This window comes from Ictalurus punctatus, chromosome 2 (genome assembly GCF_001660625.3).
Source record: "Ictalurus punctatus breed USDA103 chromosome 2, Coco_2.0, whole genome shotgun sequence".
Taxonomy (NCBI): Eukaryota; Metazoa; Chordata; class Actinopteri; order Siluriformes; family Ictaluridae; genus Ictalurus; species Ictalurus punctatus.
In genome coordinates, this window is record NC_030417.2 from 11,149,447 (window position 1) to 11,167,938 (window position 18,492).

Here is an 18,492-nt window from a genome sequence, read left to right on the forward strand (position 1 = left end):
CAACGCACTGTGAAGAGGATGGTTCAAGTGGCCAAACAATCTCCAAGGATCACAGATTGGAGAATTGCAGAAGTTAGTTGTATCTTGGGGTCAGAAAATCTAAAAAACTAATGAAGAATAATCTGAAGTCACCTACATCACCACAAGTTGTTTGGAAGAGTTTAAAGAAAAAAGCCTCTACTCTCATCCAAAAAAAAACTCAAGCATCTTCAGTTTGCCAGATGCTACTGGAACTTCAAATTGGATCGGGTTCTATGAAACCAAAATAGAGCTTTTTGGTAATAAACACCAGAGGTGGTTTTGGCACACAGAGATGTAGCCATATGGAAAAGTACCTCATGCCCACGGTTAAATATGGTGGTGGCTCTTTAATGTTTTGGGGCTGTTTTTCTGCCAGAGGACCTGGACATTTTGTTAGGATACATGGCATCATAGACTCTATCGAATATCAACAGATATTAAATGAAAACCTGACTGCCTCTGCCAGAAAGCTTAAAATGGGCCGTGGTTGGATCTTCCAGCAGCACAATGATCCAAAACATACATGAAAAATCAACACAAAAATGGTTTACTGTCCACAAAATCAAGATCTTGCCATGGCCATCCCAGTACCCCAACATAGAAAACCTGTGGGGTGAACTGAAGAGGAGAGTCCACCAGCGTGGACCTCGAAATTTGAAGGATCTGGAGAGATTCTGTATGAAGGAATGGTCTCGGATCCCTTGCCATGTATTCTCCAACCTCATCATGCATTATAGGAGAAGACTCAGAGCGGCTATCTTGGCAAAGGGAGGTAACACATTGTCTAAAAGGATGCCAATAATTGTTGCACACCTATATAAACAAGACAAATTTTCACAGCCTTCTTTGCTCATATTTACCAAGGGTGCCAATATTAGTGGAGTGCACTGTATATACAGGGAAACCACTGGCAGCTGGTCCTTCAATAGTTAATGTTCTAACTGACCATTTACGAGACCTTGCAAACATTCTTCATAAAAATTATGACAACCCCAATGGCAAAAACAGACAGTGTAATACAGACGTATTAGACAATCACTGACGAATCTAAAAATGAAATTATATTCTTTTGTAATACAGGGTAGCCTTTGTTTAGAATAGTCTCAATTACTTTAGATGGATAAAAAAAAAAAAAAGGACAGTGTTACCTTTTGGCCTGTTCATCAGCATATTTAAAGGGGTAGTTGGCCAAGGTGGCTTTGTAGCCTGTATTTTTCACCATGTTGTTCCATGTGACAAGCCTTTGACCTATTGTAGTACCCCTTGGTTCAAAGCCCTATGGAGAGAAACAGTGGGAAAAACTATATTTAGAGAATAATGACAGTATGTCCTCAACAACAAAAATGACAAATGTCTTCTGAATATTGTACTTAGAAAATCTGGGGTAATTCCATCATTTCCAGGAACAATTTTGCATTAATCTCACTAATCACATTTAGTCTCACCCGAATACACAAATTTGTAATTTTTCATTTTTAGTCATATTACACACTTCCCAAATGAAGAAAACAGAAAACTGATCTTGTACGTGGATTACAGAGGCTATTAATAAAGATAACTACAGGTATAAATCTTTAAATTCACATATTCCACATATTGTTTAAACTTTCTAGAAATAAAGAAATGCGGAGTTGTGTCACGGTCAGCTCCTTAATAATTTAATGTTCAATGCTGGCAAGTTAATAATCATAAATAATCCAATAATGTTCCATGTATTCAAACCCCAAATGCAAATATAACATATGAACATGTGCTATGCAAACATCTAGGTTTGTATGAAAAAACAACTCAGTGGAAACTCACTTGTCCTGTGTTAATGTCACAAGTTTTATCCCAGAGAAAATGTGTGAAAAATGTTTAAATGACAGGCGTCAGTCAGTGAAAGTAACCCCATCTGGATAGAACTGATGAAAAAAAATTACGTGCATGACCAGCAAACTGCATCAGATATTGATATTTTTCACTTGTTTCATTGCTCATGTAAATGCCATTAAGTGAAAAGTTTCTTTAAGCTTCATCTAAATCAATGTGGCTTTTGGAAGAGGGAAGTAGTAGTGGAGTGCACAAGCCACAATTTTACCATATTTAGCTGATTTCCACAAGCAACATATCACTAGAAATATGTACAAAATAGACCACATGTTGTAGAAAATACCAATACACTGTACCACACAATAACTTGAGAAGCTCTGCTCTGTTAAACACACTTTTCTAGCACTAGCACTGTTCCCGAGTTGTTTATGTTGCAGGGAAGAGTATCCGATCGTATATGCCCTACCAATTCTGATCAGGCACAAGATAAAAAGTGTAGCTTATGGGTAGGGAATAAAAATGACAGGAGTGCTTTATTGAAAAAATTATCAACCAATGGGTGGTGATGCCACATCAGTCATGTCGTTCCCTCATCAGCCTTTCTCTATTTTCTCTCCCATTAATTTAATGGAATTGAAAATTTAAAATTGACAGGAATACATTTGTTTGTGTTGCCTGGGGCTTTAAAACTGAAACAGGCAATTTCATGAAGTCAGTGTAGGGAATGAAGCACTGAGGTGATGTTGGAAAACATGACGTAGCTGCATTCGAGATCAGTTGCAGAGATCTGATGGGACACAGAGGAAGCACTGCCAGAGGAAATTTGCAGTAATCCAATCCAAGATGGCAAGGAACTGAACAAGCACCAAAGTGGCCTCAAAGGAGATATAAAAAAAAAAAAAAGGAAAAAAAAGAAAAGAAAAAAGGCCAGACCCTCCTGCTGTAAGGAGAAACCTACATGGCAGTTTCAAGTTAACAACTCGAGTTGAGAATCATAGCTAGTTGGCCAGGACTACACCAATAAGGATTATTTCCCTTCTCCAACATGTCTAACAAACTAGTATTCACCTAGTCAGTCCAATAATATGTCTTTGATCAAGGGAAGTTACTGAATTGTGCAGTCTTTGGTCATCTAGTTTGGGAGGGAGCACCTCTGGTTTAAACCTTCAGCTCTATAAGCATTAATCTTTCATCTTAGTTTCCTTATCAAATGAGTCAAAATACAATCCTAAGAGGTGAATGAAAGCTTTCATGATACCAGTTGTATTGAGAGAAAAACAGAAATGTCTTACCAGTAAAGGATCTGAGAAATCTGGCAAGTCTGGCACAAGGACACCTACTAAAGTGCATACCACAATGAGTATAGTACACACACCAAGGACCACCACAGGCCAGTCAGCAATGAGCTCTGCATAACTGTAAGCAAGAAGAACCTTTATTTACAGCATGCCTTTACGGGAGAAAGAAATGGCATTTAAATTTTCACTTTGGTTGATTTAGCCTGAAAGGATTTTAAATTAGATCAAGACTTTTCCCGGAACATATGAGCACTGAATTTTTGGTACAATTGGTCAGGTATGATGGCTGGTTTTGTACTCTAATGTGGTCTAGTCAACATCTGGTTACTGGAAACTGTGATAAGAGGTTTGCTTCAATAATACATTAAATAAACAAATTGCGTACATTGCTTCTCACTCTGCAAAAACTGAGAAAGTAATTATTTGTATAACTAGTCCCCAGTTCAGAAGGAATTCATCTTTGGATTTGTCTGGGGAAAAAATAAATAAATCTAGAATCGAGTGAAGCATTCACACCTAAATGTAATGATAACTAAGACAAGCATAGCCAGAAGAGAACTTGGAAAGAGGCTGACATTAATTGTGCACAAGTAGAGTAGTAATATACAAGTTTAGATGGACAAGAAAAAAAGAAGAAGGGGAAAAAAGAGAAAAGAAGAAGAAAAAAATAAGAGTGAGAGATCTTACCTTTTGGGGAATCGAAAAGGTCTTGCAGGGCTACAGGAAAAGACAGACATTAAAAGTTACATGTCAGAGTTACAGTAACAGACAAGCAAACTCCTACTGGCTACTACTTCAATTAATATTGACATTTAAATGTATTGCATTTGGCAGATGTCCTAATCATTTATAAAACTGAGCAGTTGAGGGTTAAGTGCATTTCTCAAGGGCCAAAAAGTGAGCATTGAGCTACCACTGCCCCATATGAATAATTTTTCCTTTTTTTTCCCCCAATTTAATTGTACACCCAGGATAATCAAGTGGCAGCCCAATGGCCATAGTGACATTAATCCTCTCAGATACCCACCAGGGTTCGCAGTCACTCTGTACCAGCTCAAACTTGGTATCCTTAAACACCATCCCCAGTGGTTACCCAATGTTCACATAGACATATTTAAAAACACAACTAGCATTCCAAGTGCACACCAAAGCCCAAAGTAATCCTTTGTAATGATTGCCTAGTTGGGATATTCTGTGAAAAGACAGCCAGGTTGCTATTATACAATATTAAGCATTTAGTGAACGACAGTAGTATTAGATATTGGGAAAGGGGTGTCTTTTAGAGTAGGAGAACTGTTTAAGATTCCAAGCCTGACTCTGGATGGCAACAAAAGAACTACCACAGCCCCTGTCATAAATGTAAACAGTCGGAACCTTGCACGTACAGATGGCCCTGAAGAGGATTAGTGCAGCTCAGACACACATAACAGAGTCTGTAACTCAATAAAATATCAGAGCGAGTTTATTACCTGCTTATAAAAGTTAGAAATTCTACTCGTTTAAAATTCCACCATTAGTGGAAAACAATTAAAAAGCCAAACCAATAAAGAAAAACTGGATCAATTTCCATGTGAAAAACAGTTTCCTTTATTTACTTACGCATATTGCAGAATGACCTGTAATAGAGCTCTGGTAATGGTGGTCTAACAAAAACAGCCTTTCCTTTTGTTCGTTTGTTTTTCATAAATTATGATGGGAACTCACAGAAAAGTTACTGAAATTATGAACACAAAGTACTTGTGATCCATCCATCATTTTTTTCATGTAATAGTGATGAATGACAAATCAAGCCCACAGATACCTGTAAGACTAAACTATATTCTTATAGTTTCCTTAAGAAACTGGATCATGAATGCTTATTTTCTTGGTCTGCATGCAATGGAAAAATAGCATACCATAATCACAATCAAGCTCCTTTCCATGAGCGCTTAGAAGCGCTCTTAAAAATCTACATATATGCCTTCTTCTGTTATGTTCCTCACTTAATCCTGGGTTTACTGACTCCAAATAGACAATACAGCAGAACTCTCCGACATGAGGGTTTTTACTCTTCTAGCCTATTGCTCCCCCCTACGGAGACTGCTAACAATTTCTCTACTCTGATACTGTCCTCTGCCCGTTAAGAATGTAATGCAATGGCACAATCTGAGTTTTTTGGATTGTTTTAATTTATGTGGAACCTACCACTATGCCCTGGAAAAACTCAAACACACACAACAGGGGAAAACATTGTGTAGCAACTACTGAACCTGATGGATGTTTAGAAAAATTTATTTGCTATAGTTTACATCACCTACACAGTGTTTTCACACAGTGTGAGTCCTAGAGTCATACAGATGTAAATACATAAATTCATTAAAACGCCCCAAAATGATTTGAATCAATACATAAACAAAATGTATCTATTCAACAGAAAGTAATTAAATAATAAGTCAGTCCGGATTTCGAGTTGTTTGTGCTTTTTTTTTTTTTTAATGGAAAATTACTCAAATTGGCGAAATCTGTTTTGCACGGTCTTTCACAGTGATGTCTGTTGATAAATGAGACCTTTTAGCTGTACTCATATTTAATGCACGTTAATCGAAGAGGTTGATTTTGCGTCAAATTTCTGCGATCGCACAATCGCAATGTCCTGGAGGGACTGATGAGACCAAAGAAGTAGAACACTATGCCAACGGCACAGATGACAAGTCTAGTCCATCTCGTTACTAATTTGTATGTCTCAAATACCTTGAAAATATACTTCAAACCAAAAAAGCGACTGATGAAAGATTACTTCAGATATTTGACCTTGCTGTGACATTGACCCTGTTTGGATGGATTTCCAAAATCGAATCAGTTCATCAGCTGGTTAAGATGCTAATTCCATATGAATCATACAAAACATTTAACGACTTGTTCTTGAGATATTGTGCTAACGAGAATGTCGGACAATTGGCCTTGAGCTCCTGAACATGAAAATGCAACATCTCTATATGACAAATAGGAAGGGTTAGGCTTAGAGAGTACACCTTGGTATTTTTAGGTGTTCGTGTGGCAAACTTTATTTAACTGAAATAGCCTCGCACAACCAAACTGTTCAACATAAACGGGGCTTTCAATTGAAAAACAAATCACAGGTGAAAAGGTTCAGGCTTGTGTATGATGTTTTAGTACTTGATTTCACAACAAATGTATCCGGGTAACTGCAAGTACATTTGAAGGTTTTCAAGATTCCTTATGGCTGTTTATTTGTTGACGTGAAAGTGCAAATGTCAGAAGAGCTCAGTCTTTGGTCAGCGATGTTATTATGGGAGAATTTGGTTGTGTATCTTCAGGGGGGAAAAAACCCCCCAAACATTTATATTAAAAAAAAAATAATAATAATAAAAAAAACGTTGGTTCAATTTGTTATTTCAATCTCCACCCCGAAGGAGAGTGGAACTATGTGAACTCACACTGTGTGAACTAGCTTTGAACATGTTCAAAGGGGAACATTCTATTGACAACAAAACAATACCAGGTTTGAAAAAAGGAAAAACAAACAAAAAGAAATGGATCAAACTTGGATAAAAGATTAAAGAGCATGTGTATTTCTGAAAGATCTGGCCAAGAGGAAGCATATGTGACCGATCCTTGAGTGACCGATCCTTGAGTGACACCTTGTGTGACGGAGCAGTAGAGCAGGGAAAGGCTGCTTTGGAACGGATTAAAGAGACTGTTGGTAGTGAGATAATGAAGAGGAAACCACTCTTTCTAGCAGTTTGGACAGAAATATAAAATTAGAAATTAGATCGGTAATTAGAATATTCTTCGGGGTCAGCGCTAGTAGAGTAAACTTGGTTTCCATTGTTTTTTTATGGTGTGAAAAAACTTTGTTATAAACCTTGGTCATTTAGCCATTTATTAAATATAAACTACAGCTATTATTATTATTATTATTATTATTATTATTATTATTATTATTATTATTTATTGTTTTTACCATTGAAACTCTGAGACCACACATGCTGTGACTTAAATTATTATTATTATTATTATTATTATTATTTTTTAAATCACAATAGTTCAAGAGATTTCATGTGAACTTTTATCAAGCCAGTGTACAAGCTCTGTCTAGTGTGAAGTCTGCTTTAAATGGGCTTGATGATGTCACACTACAGGTGCATGAATTTTGTTATACAGATTTGCTATTTTGTTATATGGGTGTGCTTTTTATACAGGTATGAATCATACAGGTGCGTGACTTATACAGGCATGAATTTTGTATGCTCCATAGAGGACTTTATGATTTTTTTTTTAAATGACAAAATTGAAAACACTGGACTAAAACATTAAATGTAATTCAAACAATTTTATAACCAGTTGTGTAAAGACCAAAGCAAAGCTAGTTACGAATATCGGATGGGAGTTGCTGAAATGAGGACTAGAATGAAGCTTTCATTTATGCAGTAACACTTGAAGGATCCTTCACTGACATCATGTGCAGATTCATCTGAAGATCATGTAGATAATATTACGAGGATAACGTGCATTACGCTCAGAAACAGTGCCAAGCTAAGAAATATTACGCTGTTGCATGTATGGCTGCAACAACTAATCGATAATAATCTATAATTAAAATAATTGACAACGAGTTTCATTATGGATTAGTTGGTTCTGTGACGTCACTGTGGATAACCCCATGCACCCCAGCTTGTAGACAATCAATTGTTTTTTGTTTTCAAAATATAATGTTAATATTTTTAAAAATCCTTTGCACAATATATAGCATAGCGCACACAGATATATTTAATACCTGTTCTACAGCCTTAAGTTAGCAGGACAACATTGGGCAGAATGTGAAATAACATATTTGTAAAAATTATTACAGAAAAAAAAATTCAATCCAATTAATCGATTAATCGAGAAATAATGGAAATATTCATGGATTATCAAAATAATCGTTATTTGCAGCCCTAGTTGCAGGATACAGAGACAGAAGCTTAAGGTTTTGACTTCAGTAAAATTTCTCAGCCATTATAAAATACTACTAAGGAGCTTCAAAGCACCGAAAGGTCTCACTCCACAGTATCCGAGCGAATTCTGGTCTATTATGTTCTGAAACATCTTCTTCTATAAATGAGTGAGACCATGATCTGAAGAAGATAATCATGAGTGAAGAAGAAAGGGAGGAAATATTACATCGCTTACAACCAGAAATCCGTTACCTGAATGTGGTCATGTTTGGTTGGTTCTGGAAACGCTCCTGCCACTGGTGCTGCATACAGAAACTAGGTGTCCCCTGCACACAGCAAGGGCCCATGTGAAGGGCCCTTCTTCCATGCAAGGACCCCGGGAAAAGGCTGCCTTCTTGCTGGTTCCCATTACAGCACTCAGGCTCTTGAAAAGGGCAACAGGGAGAAGAATGGTTTGGAAGAGAGGTGGGCAACAGCTTTGGAGAATTGAACTGTGACAAAAACGCTGAGGATCGGGATGTGGAGGACATTGATGGTTGGATAGAGCAGTTCTGCTTGACACTATTTTGGCTAGGTGGTTCAATTTTAGACATTGTTCTCGCTTTCTGCTCTAGATTCTCATTGGTCTCCAGTGTAGACTCGGCAACAGAGCTGGCAGGCTCACTTGGCGTAGTAGCACTCATGCTTTGAGGGACTCCACCATTATTGAGTGGCGGAAGGTTAATAGAAGCCTCAGTCAGATCCATAGGGCTTGTATCATTCACCTGAAAATCAAGATGACAAAAATAAATAAATAATCACTTTCCATTATATGGTTCAATTTACTGCTTCATTCAAGAGAAGACAGAAGAAAGCAAACCAAAAAAACAAAAACAAACAAACAAACAAAAAAAAACACTGTAAAAGACAATCTTGCTCCCATCATCAATAGCATATATATGTTATTGAAATAAAGTATCATCCATCCATCCATCCATCCATCCTTCCTTCAGGGTCACGGGAAAACCTGGAGCACAAGGTGGGGTACACCCTGGACAGGGTGCCAATCCATCGCAGGGCACAATCACATGCACATTCACACACACATTCAAACACTACGGACAATTTGGACATGCCAATCAGCCTACCATGCATCTCTTTGGTCTGGGGGAGGAAACCGGAGTACCTGGAGGAAACCTCCGCAGCACGGGGAGAACATGCAAACTCCACACAAACAGGGCCACAGTGGGAATTAAGTATAATTTATATATTAATTTAGTATTCTTCCCCCTTTCTTTTAGCAATCTAAATTAGGACTAGCATTTCATTTTTGAGCACTCACACTAAATAAACAGGGTACACTGGTGTTGATTCCAAATCCACCTGTGTCCAATTGCATGCTTGGACAACAAGTCCCTCTGACTTTGGCAGGTCTCACAGCTAAAACAGTAGATCAGATAAGTCCTGTGATTATTTGTACCAGGGAACTGGCCATGAAGCTTTGAAAGGAAGTTGCTAGGAGGAAAAAGATGGACGTGACTAAACATCACCAAGATCAGGCCAATTTGAGTGCTCAGGACAGAAGGGCAATTGTCATTAAAGGCCAAGTTTGAAAATCTGAGAGCATTTGGAATAAGATTTTGTGGTCTGATGAGACTAAAGTTGAGCCATTTGGTGTAAACGACCTAAAACACAAATCCAACTCAACAAAGGCATGGCTTCAGATAAAGGAGATCAACATTTTGGAATGGCCCAGTCAGAGCCCACATCTAAATCCTATTAAAAAACAATTTAAAAAACAGTGGATTGACTTTGAGGCCGCTGTGTACAGGAGATCCCCTTGCAAATTTGCACCTCTGATGTTTCACTTAACTTGGCAAGCAATAAAAGCTTGCAGAAAGCAGGCTCTATAACCATAGAGATGTAAATATCAGTTCGTTATCCGTTCTTAGCTGATACACAAAGCTAGGATACTATTATTGTGTCAAAAATGGAAAAAGGAGGATATGAATTGATATAAATTGAAATGTATATAAAAAGTTTTACAGAGGACACTTTTCCAGAAGGGACCAGTGTCTTTTGAGAAGATATATCCTGCTGTATCCGTCCTGAAATGACCTTAACATTGTGATCATCATACGGAGTCATCAAAGATACTCAGCGTTCCTTTGATGACGGGATGGAAGACATGAAACAAAAGGCATAAATTTACAGGTATCATTCGTATTCACTTGAGTTATAGAAGTGTTCACAATCTTTTGCTGCATAATCATCATGCAGGACTCCTGACACCTAGAGGCATGAATTATTATTATTATTATTTTTTGCTGATGTGGTCAGGCTTCAAGGGAGACATCTTAGCTTTAATCATACAGCTGTACTGAAGAGCATTACTTGCACTATAATTATAGAGATGATGTTAGTAAGAGCAGCAGCCAGAGAGCACTCTAACTACTGGTGTGCGCTTCTATATAGGCAGGTTTTAAGAACTTTCTTGAAACTAAAAACAGAGACGGTGCATTTTCTTTACTTGCCACTACATGTGTTTGTTTTTGTTTAGGGACCTATTTGCATTGCCAGCAATCCTGATCAGGAAGTAACAAAAAAAAAAGAAAAAGAAAAAAAAAAGAAAGAAATATCAGAAGACTATAGCATTAGAGATGTGCATACACGCATTAGAGAGGACTAGCGATAGAAATATCAGTATAGTTTTGGTAGAGGAAGGTCTGGGATATTATCGTCCCTACACAATGTTACATTGCCACGATGCCTAGTGACATTATCGCCAATTACATTATATTACTAGATCTGCCAACTGTTATACATTTTTTCCCTTGAAATGCTACAAAAACACTGTACTGCGCTAGTGTTACAGAGTTAATGGGTTATTGTTTAGGTGCACTGCATTGTGGGTATTGTAGTTTTGGGGGTGGGGTTGGGAACATGAGTGTTCATGAGCTGCAGGGAGAGACCGTGTTTCTCGCAAGGCCGAATATTTTTCTTATTTTTGTCTGTGGAAGTAAAACTGAATGGAATAAACACCACCCATTATAGCAGCTCTCAGAGAACAGCTGTCAGAGCCTTCTGAGCCCGGTGTGGAGGCGCAAAAAAAAAAAAAAAAATTTCAGGAAAGGTAACACAAAGAATGAGTTATCACTCAAAAGTGCAGTCTTTATCTCTTTAAGTAGAAGATGAGTCAATCAACATGCGAATCTGGAATGATCTGCACGTTTTGGGAGCTTTCTGATATTAACAGACACTTCCTGGAAGCCCCACCCGCTTTCCCCAAACTCATCCCTCACGTTCTCTCACGGTAAACGGAGAAAGAACATTTGACATCAGTTAACAATATTTATTAAAATGCGGCTCTCGTGCTCCTGATCAACACTGTAAACAGCTTCAACAGTGAAAATGTCGACCACCTGAACATTAAATTATGCCGTTATTTTTTTTTCCTAACTGTTTACTGTGCATTACTGCAAAATCGTTAGTGTTGTGCTTTTGTGATTACATGACTACGCCGACCCTACTCTCCTTAAACCTGAAATGATGGAAATGTTTGTTTCCCTGCCTCTTTAGGCTAGTGGTTCTTTACAATTAAACCATTTACGGCAATATTTTGAACTGGAAATAGCGATCAGGAAAAAATTAAATAGTGCACAAATCTACGTCCAACATTTGAACTAAAAGGCCACTGGTTGGAGTCAGTTACAATAATTCAGTATAAACTGCAGTCAAATATTTCAGTTGTCTGATATTATACATTAAAGTTATATATTAGCGTCAGCAAATTAATACACACATTTAACCTTCATTTGCACCCATTTCCATCACTGGTTTTAGAATAGGAGAGGGTTACATCGTGTAGTTTGGGTCTTAGCTCAACGGTTTCAATCCAGACAGGATGGAGACACTGGAGCGTTGTCTGGGGTTCAGTTGACTGTTTTTGCTTTACTCATGGATGAGTATGTCCCAATCAAAATAACCTTTTGAACAGGCGAGTTTCAAAATATCGTGCAGTCACTTAAGTAAACAGAGAGGATCAATATGGAATCAGTCACGTTGGGGCTTGTGGATAGGATATAAATTTGTAAGTCACTTTCATAATAGTCAAACCCTCACCCATATGTCGTAGTTATATATCCAGGAGGCAGCATATAAATGCAGTGGGGGGGGGGGGGGGGGGGTTCTTTGTTTAAAAAGATCTGCGCCAGATCAACTTAGGTTATAAGGGCTCTCATAAAGGTTCCACCTGGTTCTTTTAGGATCTAGAGACACAACTGCAGTTTTTAGTTACAAAGGGACAAAGCATACTGCAGGACAGTTGTCATACTGCAGTTGGCATACTGCAGGACAATCAGTACACTTACATGAACAACAACAATCCAATATTAACCCGATTAAGACAATACTCTGATTAAGAAACTACCATGGAAACAGCAATTTTTTTATTACCTTAATATGACTAAAGTCATACTCGAAGTAAACACAAATCGAATTAAGACGTGTGGAGTACTCCTGTTTTAGTCGCATTATCGACATGCATTACAGACATTTACACACCTTAATCACACTATTAACATCCTGTGGGAGTTTTCACCGCATTTTGTGATAGGACACGTACACACACGGCAAACAAGAGAGCATGGCTGCGTCCCAAACCGCATACTTACCTACTATACAGTAGGTGAAATACATGTATCTCAGCTACTATATAGTAGGTAAGGACGCGGTTTTGGACGCAGTCTACGGTTTTAAGCAGTTGTCTATTTGCACATACAGCATGACAAATAATTAACCGCAGTTGAAGCTTTCGTAAAATTAAAAATGAAACACCCAAAACTGTATACGGTACCATAACGAAGACGAACCGTATGTCGATACGTGAAATTCTGGAGGGAACATCGGACGGCGTGGCGTGGTGATATAATGACGTGTACTGTTAATCGATCTATGTTCTATAACATGTAAAACGGGTACATGAAAGGAATAATCTAAAAGCGACTCATGTAAACACCTTAATCACAATATTGTCTTATTCAGAATAAGCTCAATAATTAGATTACTGCTGTCCATGTAAACGTAGTCAATATTTTAGACATTACGTAGCGACGGGGTTAAGAGAGCAAGTAGTGGCCATCATATTGGAAATCAGAAAAGACTGTTGTGACGCTAGATAGATAGGCGGAGGGACAATATTATTTATATTTATACACACACGGAAAATCACTGGGGTCAAAGGCAGGAATGAAGCAAATATTATTATTAACAGCTTACTTCCCCCCAACGAGTCTTTATTTATTATACGAGAATAGCACGATGACTTAAGAGCATTGTTGTAGTCAAATAATAATGTTCATATATTTGTTAATACACAGTTAGCAAGGCCAGATATTTATACTGATGCCGTTTGGCTGCAAGAGTGCCCAGATCTTTTGTAAACCAAGGAGACGATTTAGTAAAAGAGATGAAATGCTCTTTCAAGAGCGCAACCTGGTCCAAGATGGAAAAATACCTACTGCGGAAAGAATCAACACAGATGACCAGTCACTGACAGAGCGGCCAGTTATAGACTTGATGGAGTGGTGCTCACTTTTTCTGCGCAGCAGAACTACCAGGTTTGTGTGATATAACGATTTAATAGTCGCTACATTAGTACATTACTTTCAGTGACATTTACTCCGAATACATTAGACCACCAGACCTGTCAACTTTTACACAGGAGCGCAATTTAACGTCCGAGTACGCTAGTGCGAGTCATCACTCAAAAATACCTCACTGTCATTTATAGCTGGACCTTCTTTTGTATACGAGTCTGATGTACGAGTCAGAATCCTGCCTGACAGTTCTGATGTCTGCTTTAAAATGCCATGTTTTCGATCAGTTTTACTTACGCAACAATTTTTCTTTAACAGCAAAGGCCTTTCAAAATATTAAGGTCAGTGCTTTCATTAAGTTCGAGGTGTTTTTTTTTTTATGTTTATGACTCAAATTCATTAAACTAAAGTAAGACAGTTTCACAAAAGGTCTGTGCGTCAAAGGTCTTTCGAAATTAAGTTCTAGATCTAAACAAATTACCCATTAAGAGACGGGACTACTTTTTGTGAATACCACAAAACCTTCGGAAAGCTTAATTAACCAGAATTACTTTCTACTGTATTGTTCCTTTGTTCAAAAGATTCTATAACCATATAGAAACAACCTCTGGTCAGACTCGTGGTCTCATATCAGTCATCCTAAAAGCTTTCGCTCCTAAGACAATAACGGATGTCTCTTTTTAATTAATGTCACAAATATACACAGTGTAAATGACTACTGCCTTAGAGAAAATCTAACCAAGAAATCCCCTTACAACTTCCATTATTAGGAAATTTCATGTACATGGATATTTGTTCTTTTGTCAGTACAGAGACCCATGTTGAAATCCCATATAATGCCAGTATATTTATGAAATATTTTTGACTTGCAAAATTTTTGTAAAAATTGCACCCACCATTTAGACCCCGAATCAGAAATATGAGGAGAGAGAGACAAAACAAACGGCAGGCAGGTAAGGAAACAAATATCTCAGGTCTTAAATGGTTAAATGAGTAGAGTTGAATAAGATTTGAATGATTTTTATTTTAGTTTATCAAATCTCTGCCCCCAAAACTTACAGCGGTGCAATTAAACAATATCACACAAGCAAGAGTGCGTTTACACTGAATATCGGCACGGCTGTGATTCGGCTATAAGCATCAGCAAGATATTCGGTATAACCCCACTCTTACTTGTGCGATATTGCTTTTATACAACAGTTCTAGAAACAAGAAATTACTATCAAGTGAGTGACATTTCAGACACAATATGGACAAATGTTCTGTTTATTTTTTTGCAGACATAGATCCTGAAGAAGCCAAACTCACTTTATAGCAGATCTGCAGCTAGTGCACTAGGGATGCAACTAACAATTATTCTCATGATTGATTAATCAGCAGATTTTTTTTCTTTGAGTAATCAAATTGGGGAGGAAAACATTCAGTACTATTTTTTTCCATTTATTGAAAATAAATTCCACAAACTGAATGTTGCAAACATAAACCCTCTTATATAAAACTTATGAAATTCTAAAACTTTAACAACTGTTTGTCCAATTATATATAAATATTTATAATTACATATCAATTTGGATTTTATATAGAAATTCGTATCTATATGTATAAATATACATACACACATATGCACACACACACACACATATATATATATGCACATACATATACATACACACACACACATATATATATATATATATATATATATATATATGTGTGTGTGTGTATGTATATGTATGTATATATATATATATATATATATATATATATATATATATATACATATATATATATATGCATTATTTTATTGGAAAAAAGCACATATAATTCAACTACAGTCCTAAATTAATAAAATCTAACTGCACCTTGTGGGTTCTGTTACTCACTGCTTTTACATATTATTTTACTTGTGTTTACTTTGATCATACCATTTTACTTAGACATTACAGATCTTACTCCAGCTACACTGTTTATCACCGCGTCTACACTGCAAATGAGGAGCAAGACGGCCTGGTTACGAATAGATCACTTCCGTTATAATAAACGACAGAAGTTACACTGCAAATACTGCATATAAATCACAAACTGGAATTAAACTAAATCGTTCAAGCCACACGCACCAGTTTCCCCAGCCCCTTAAACAGTGGAGCATTCTGGATATAAACATGTTTGTGCCCGTGCATCACTGTCGTGCTTACGTGCTACACAAGCTCCATTATGCAATGTTTACAGGTTACAGTCTTCTCCGCGGCATTTCATTTAAAATGCTACCCTGCCTTACGCCGCTGTCTGATGGTGACTGTGGCAACGTTGGGTACGTGCGTTTTCTGTCATACGCTGTCAACTGAGAAATGGCTCATACTTCCGGTTAGTAATTTTTTTTTAAAAACACCAGTGTTTCATTTGAGAAGACATGACCCCTCTAAAATTCATACACTAGACGATAGAGTACACAGTGCACAGGGTAAGTGTGTACTACGTCATTTGGGATACAACTTTAGTATTTACTCTCCAATGCGTGTTTTCGGAACGGAAGTAACTTAATCAGTAAATGTACCCCGTGCCGTGCACAGACCGACTTATTGATTAGTTGTTGCAGCTCTATAGCGCAAATTGATTTGCATATTCCTGTTAAAGGTACTGCCGGTGAAATCAGATTTCACATTTTAAGCCAAAAGTTATATTCCTGAAAATGATCATTTGCCATGTCCGCTGATGATGTTGCAAACTCTACTGTAGTAATTAGGAAGTGTAATTTTTACTTGGCGAACACAGACGAGTGGAGTGATGCACACAGTGAAACGTCGCAGTGCGGTTATAAGAAATGTAGTTACACTTGAAAAAACCAATCAAATTAGTGGCCCAAAACTAATGCCACTTTTCCACCGCACGGTACGACTCAACTCACTTTTGGGGGGGTTTTCCACTGTGGATAGTACCTGGAACTTTTTTCAGCACCACCTTGGTCGAGGTTCCGAGCGAGCCGAGCCCATACCAAATGTGAGCCACGCACTGAATGAGTAGGGAATTCTACTTAAGGAGTGGTTCTGCATTTTGCCTGAATAAATGTGTATAATCTAATACATACTTTGTGTACGGTAATATTCTATTAATTGGAAATTCTGCATCATTTATCTCATTACAGATAAAATTACAACAAAGGTTTCTGTCTTACAGATTACAACAATTGTAACAATATACAATACTGCACACTGTCACATCTCGCTTGTTACTGATTTCCAAACAGGCGTTTACCGATGTCACTCCTGTCGCGGCTGAATCTAACTTAGTCACATAGAGCACTACGTAGGTTCTAGAACACTGTTATTTTACATCCTTAATAGGGTCCGTGTTCAGTGAACAGAAAAGGCATTTGGAATACGGCCTGACCGTGTATTTATACAGGGCTTCGATGATACATTATTCCTGCGTGAAGGCGAGTGGAAGATGGCCCCCACGTTGACGCGGCACCAAACTGCAATGGAAAAGCAAGCTCAGAAAAGTAAAGCGAGCCGAGTCGAGTCGTACCGTACCATACCGTGCAGTGGAAAAGTGGCTTAAATGTTGTCTCACTGGAGTTACCATTAGCGAGGACTGTCATAACATCACTTAGTTAAAGCTCTATAAACATGCAACTTCTCCTCATAATGATTTATAATGAAGTGTTGGGGGGCGTGGCTATACAATGATTGATAAGAAGACAATACAAAAACACAAACATATATTCCAGACAGGAGGCCAGGTTTCCAAACTGAGGTAGGGAATAGACTTGTTCTGAGACCATGACTACCAGTTATTACTTTATCATTTCCACAAATACGAAATGAAGAATATTAACTATTGCACCTTTAACACTTTGTATCCCTTTATTTAAAACTAGACAGAAGCTTGGAATCGGAGACCAAAGAGAGAAAAAAATGCTTCCCTTGTGTGGGTTTGAGAAAGAAACAGACTTAAGTGAAAAACGTCAGAAAGTTGAACAGACTTAACTCAATTTACAAAAACATGCACAAGTGTAGTGGTGTGTGTGTGTGTGTGTTGGGTTCTTATGTCTTAAACGCACTTCCCGAACTGGGAGCAAAGATTCAGCCATATGAAGAAAAACAGCTCTCTTCCACTCGGATTATTTACCTTCCAAGAGTCGACAAACTTTCAGCACAAACAGTGCAGGCGGTTCACACAGTCCTCGATTTATTTGTTTGTCTGTTTGTTTGTTTTCTTTAATAGCGGGTTACACTGTAGCATTTCAGCTTGAATATCTGAAAGTGTTATCTTTTGATGAGCATTTCCTCAGAACAATGACGCGCACGAGACGGATTAAAGACGATTCATAAATCGTTACCTGGATCTTTGTTGCCAGAGTTGAAGTTGTTTTTTGTTGTTGTTGTTGTTGTTGGTGGTGTTTTCTTTTCTTTTCTTTCTTTCTTTCTTTTTTAAATGTATTTATTTTGTGCACCTTGGCGGTGAGCTCCACAAGCAGCGGTAGTTTTTTTTTATTATTTAAATAAATAAATAAAAAATAAACATCAGCAAAGGAAAGGTTCTGAATTATTTTCTCGCATTAAAAAAAAATCCCACTGACACTCACACACAGTGTCCTAATGGTGCTGTGAGAGGTTCAGAAACACGTAGGCCCAACGCCATTCCCCACCAGATTCCCCACTGCCTTGTGATTGGCTGTCTACAACAGCTGTAACGGGAAAATTCCCATTCTCAACCACTGGAGAGACCGTGGATACCTTCCTCAGTGAGAAGTCTGTAGGCTCTTCCTTCATATTCAACCCACGCACCTCCTCCTGGAGCCTCCTGGAGTACATGAGGAGGAGTACTAAGTACTACAGTCCCAATCCC

At 37.8% G+C, this 18,492-nt stretch overlaps 1 protein-coding gene across 3 annotated transcripts in view; it reads right to left on the bottom strand.

The window, feature by feature from the left end:
- disp1 (dispatched homolog 1 (Drosophila)) overlaps positions 1-18,492 on the bottom strand; it is a 31,583-nt gene extending 13,091 nt beyond the window's left edge. Inside the window, exons 1-5 of one of the 3 annotated variants that reach the window (XM_017457111.3) lie at positions 18,230-18,492; positions 8,321-8,832; positions 3,819-3,848; positions 3,126-3,249; positions 1,170-1,297 (exon numbers count right to left, since the gene is read on the bottom strand). In XM_017457111.3, the coding sequence (XP_017312600.1) occupies positions 1,170-1,297; positions 3,126-3,249; positions 3,819-3,848; positions 8,321-8,814 (776 nt within the window). In that variant the 5' untranslated portion in view covers positions 8,815-8,832; positions 18,230-18,492. Of the gene's footprint in view, positions 1-1,169; positions 1,298-3,125; positions 3,250-3,818; positions 3,849-8,320; positions 8,833-17,983 lie in introns of those variants that run through there. The other 2 variants (XM_017457102.3, XM_047152103.1) reach the window with 2 other exon arrangements.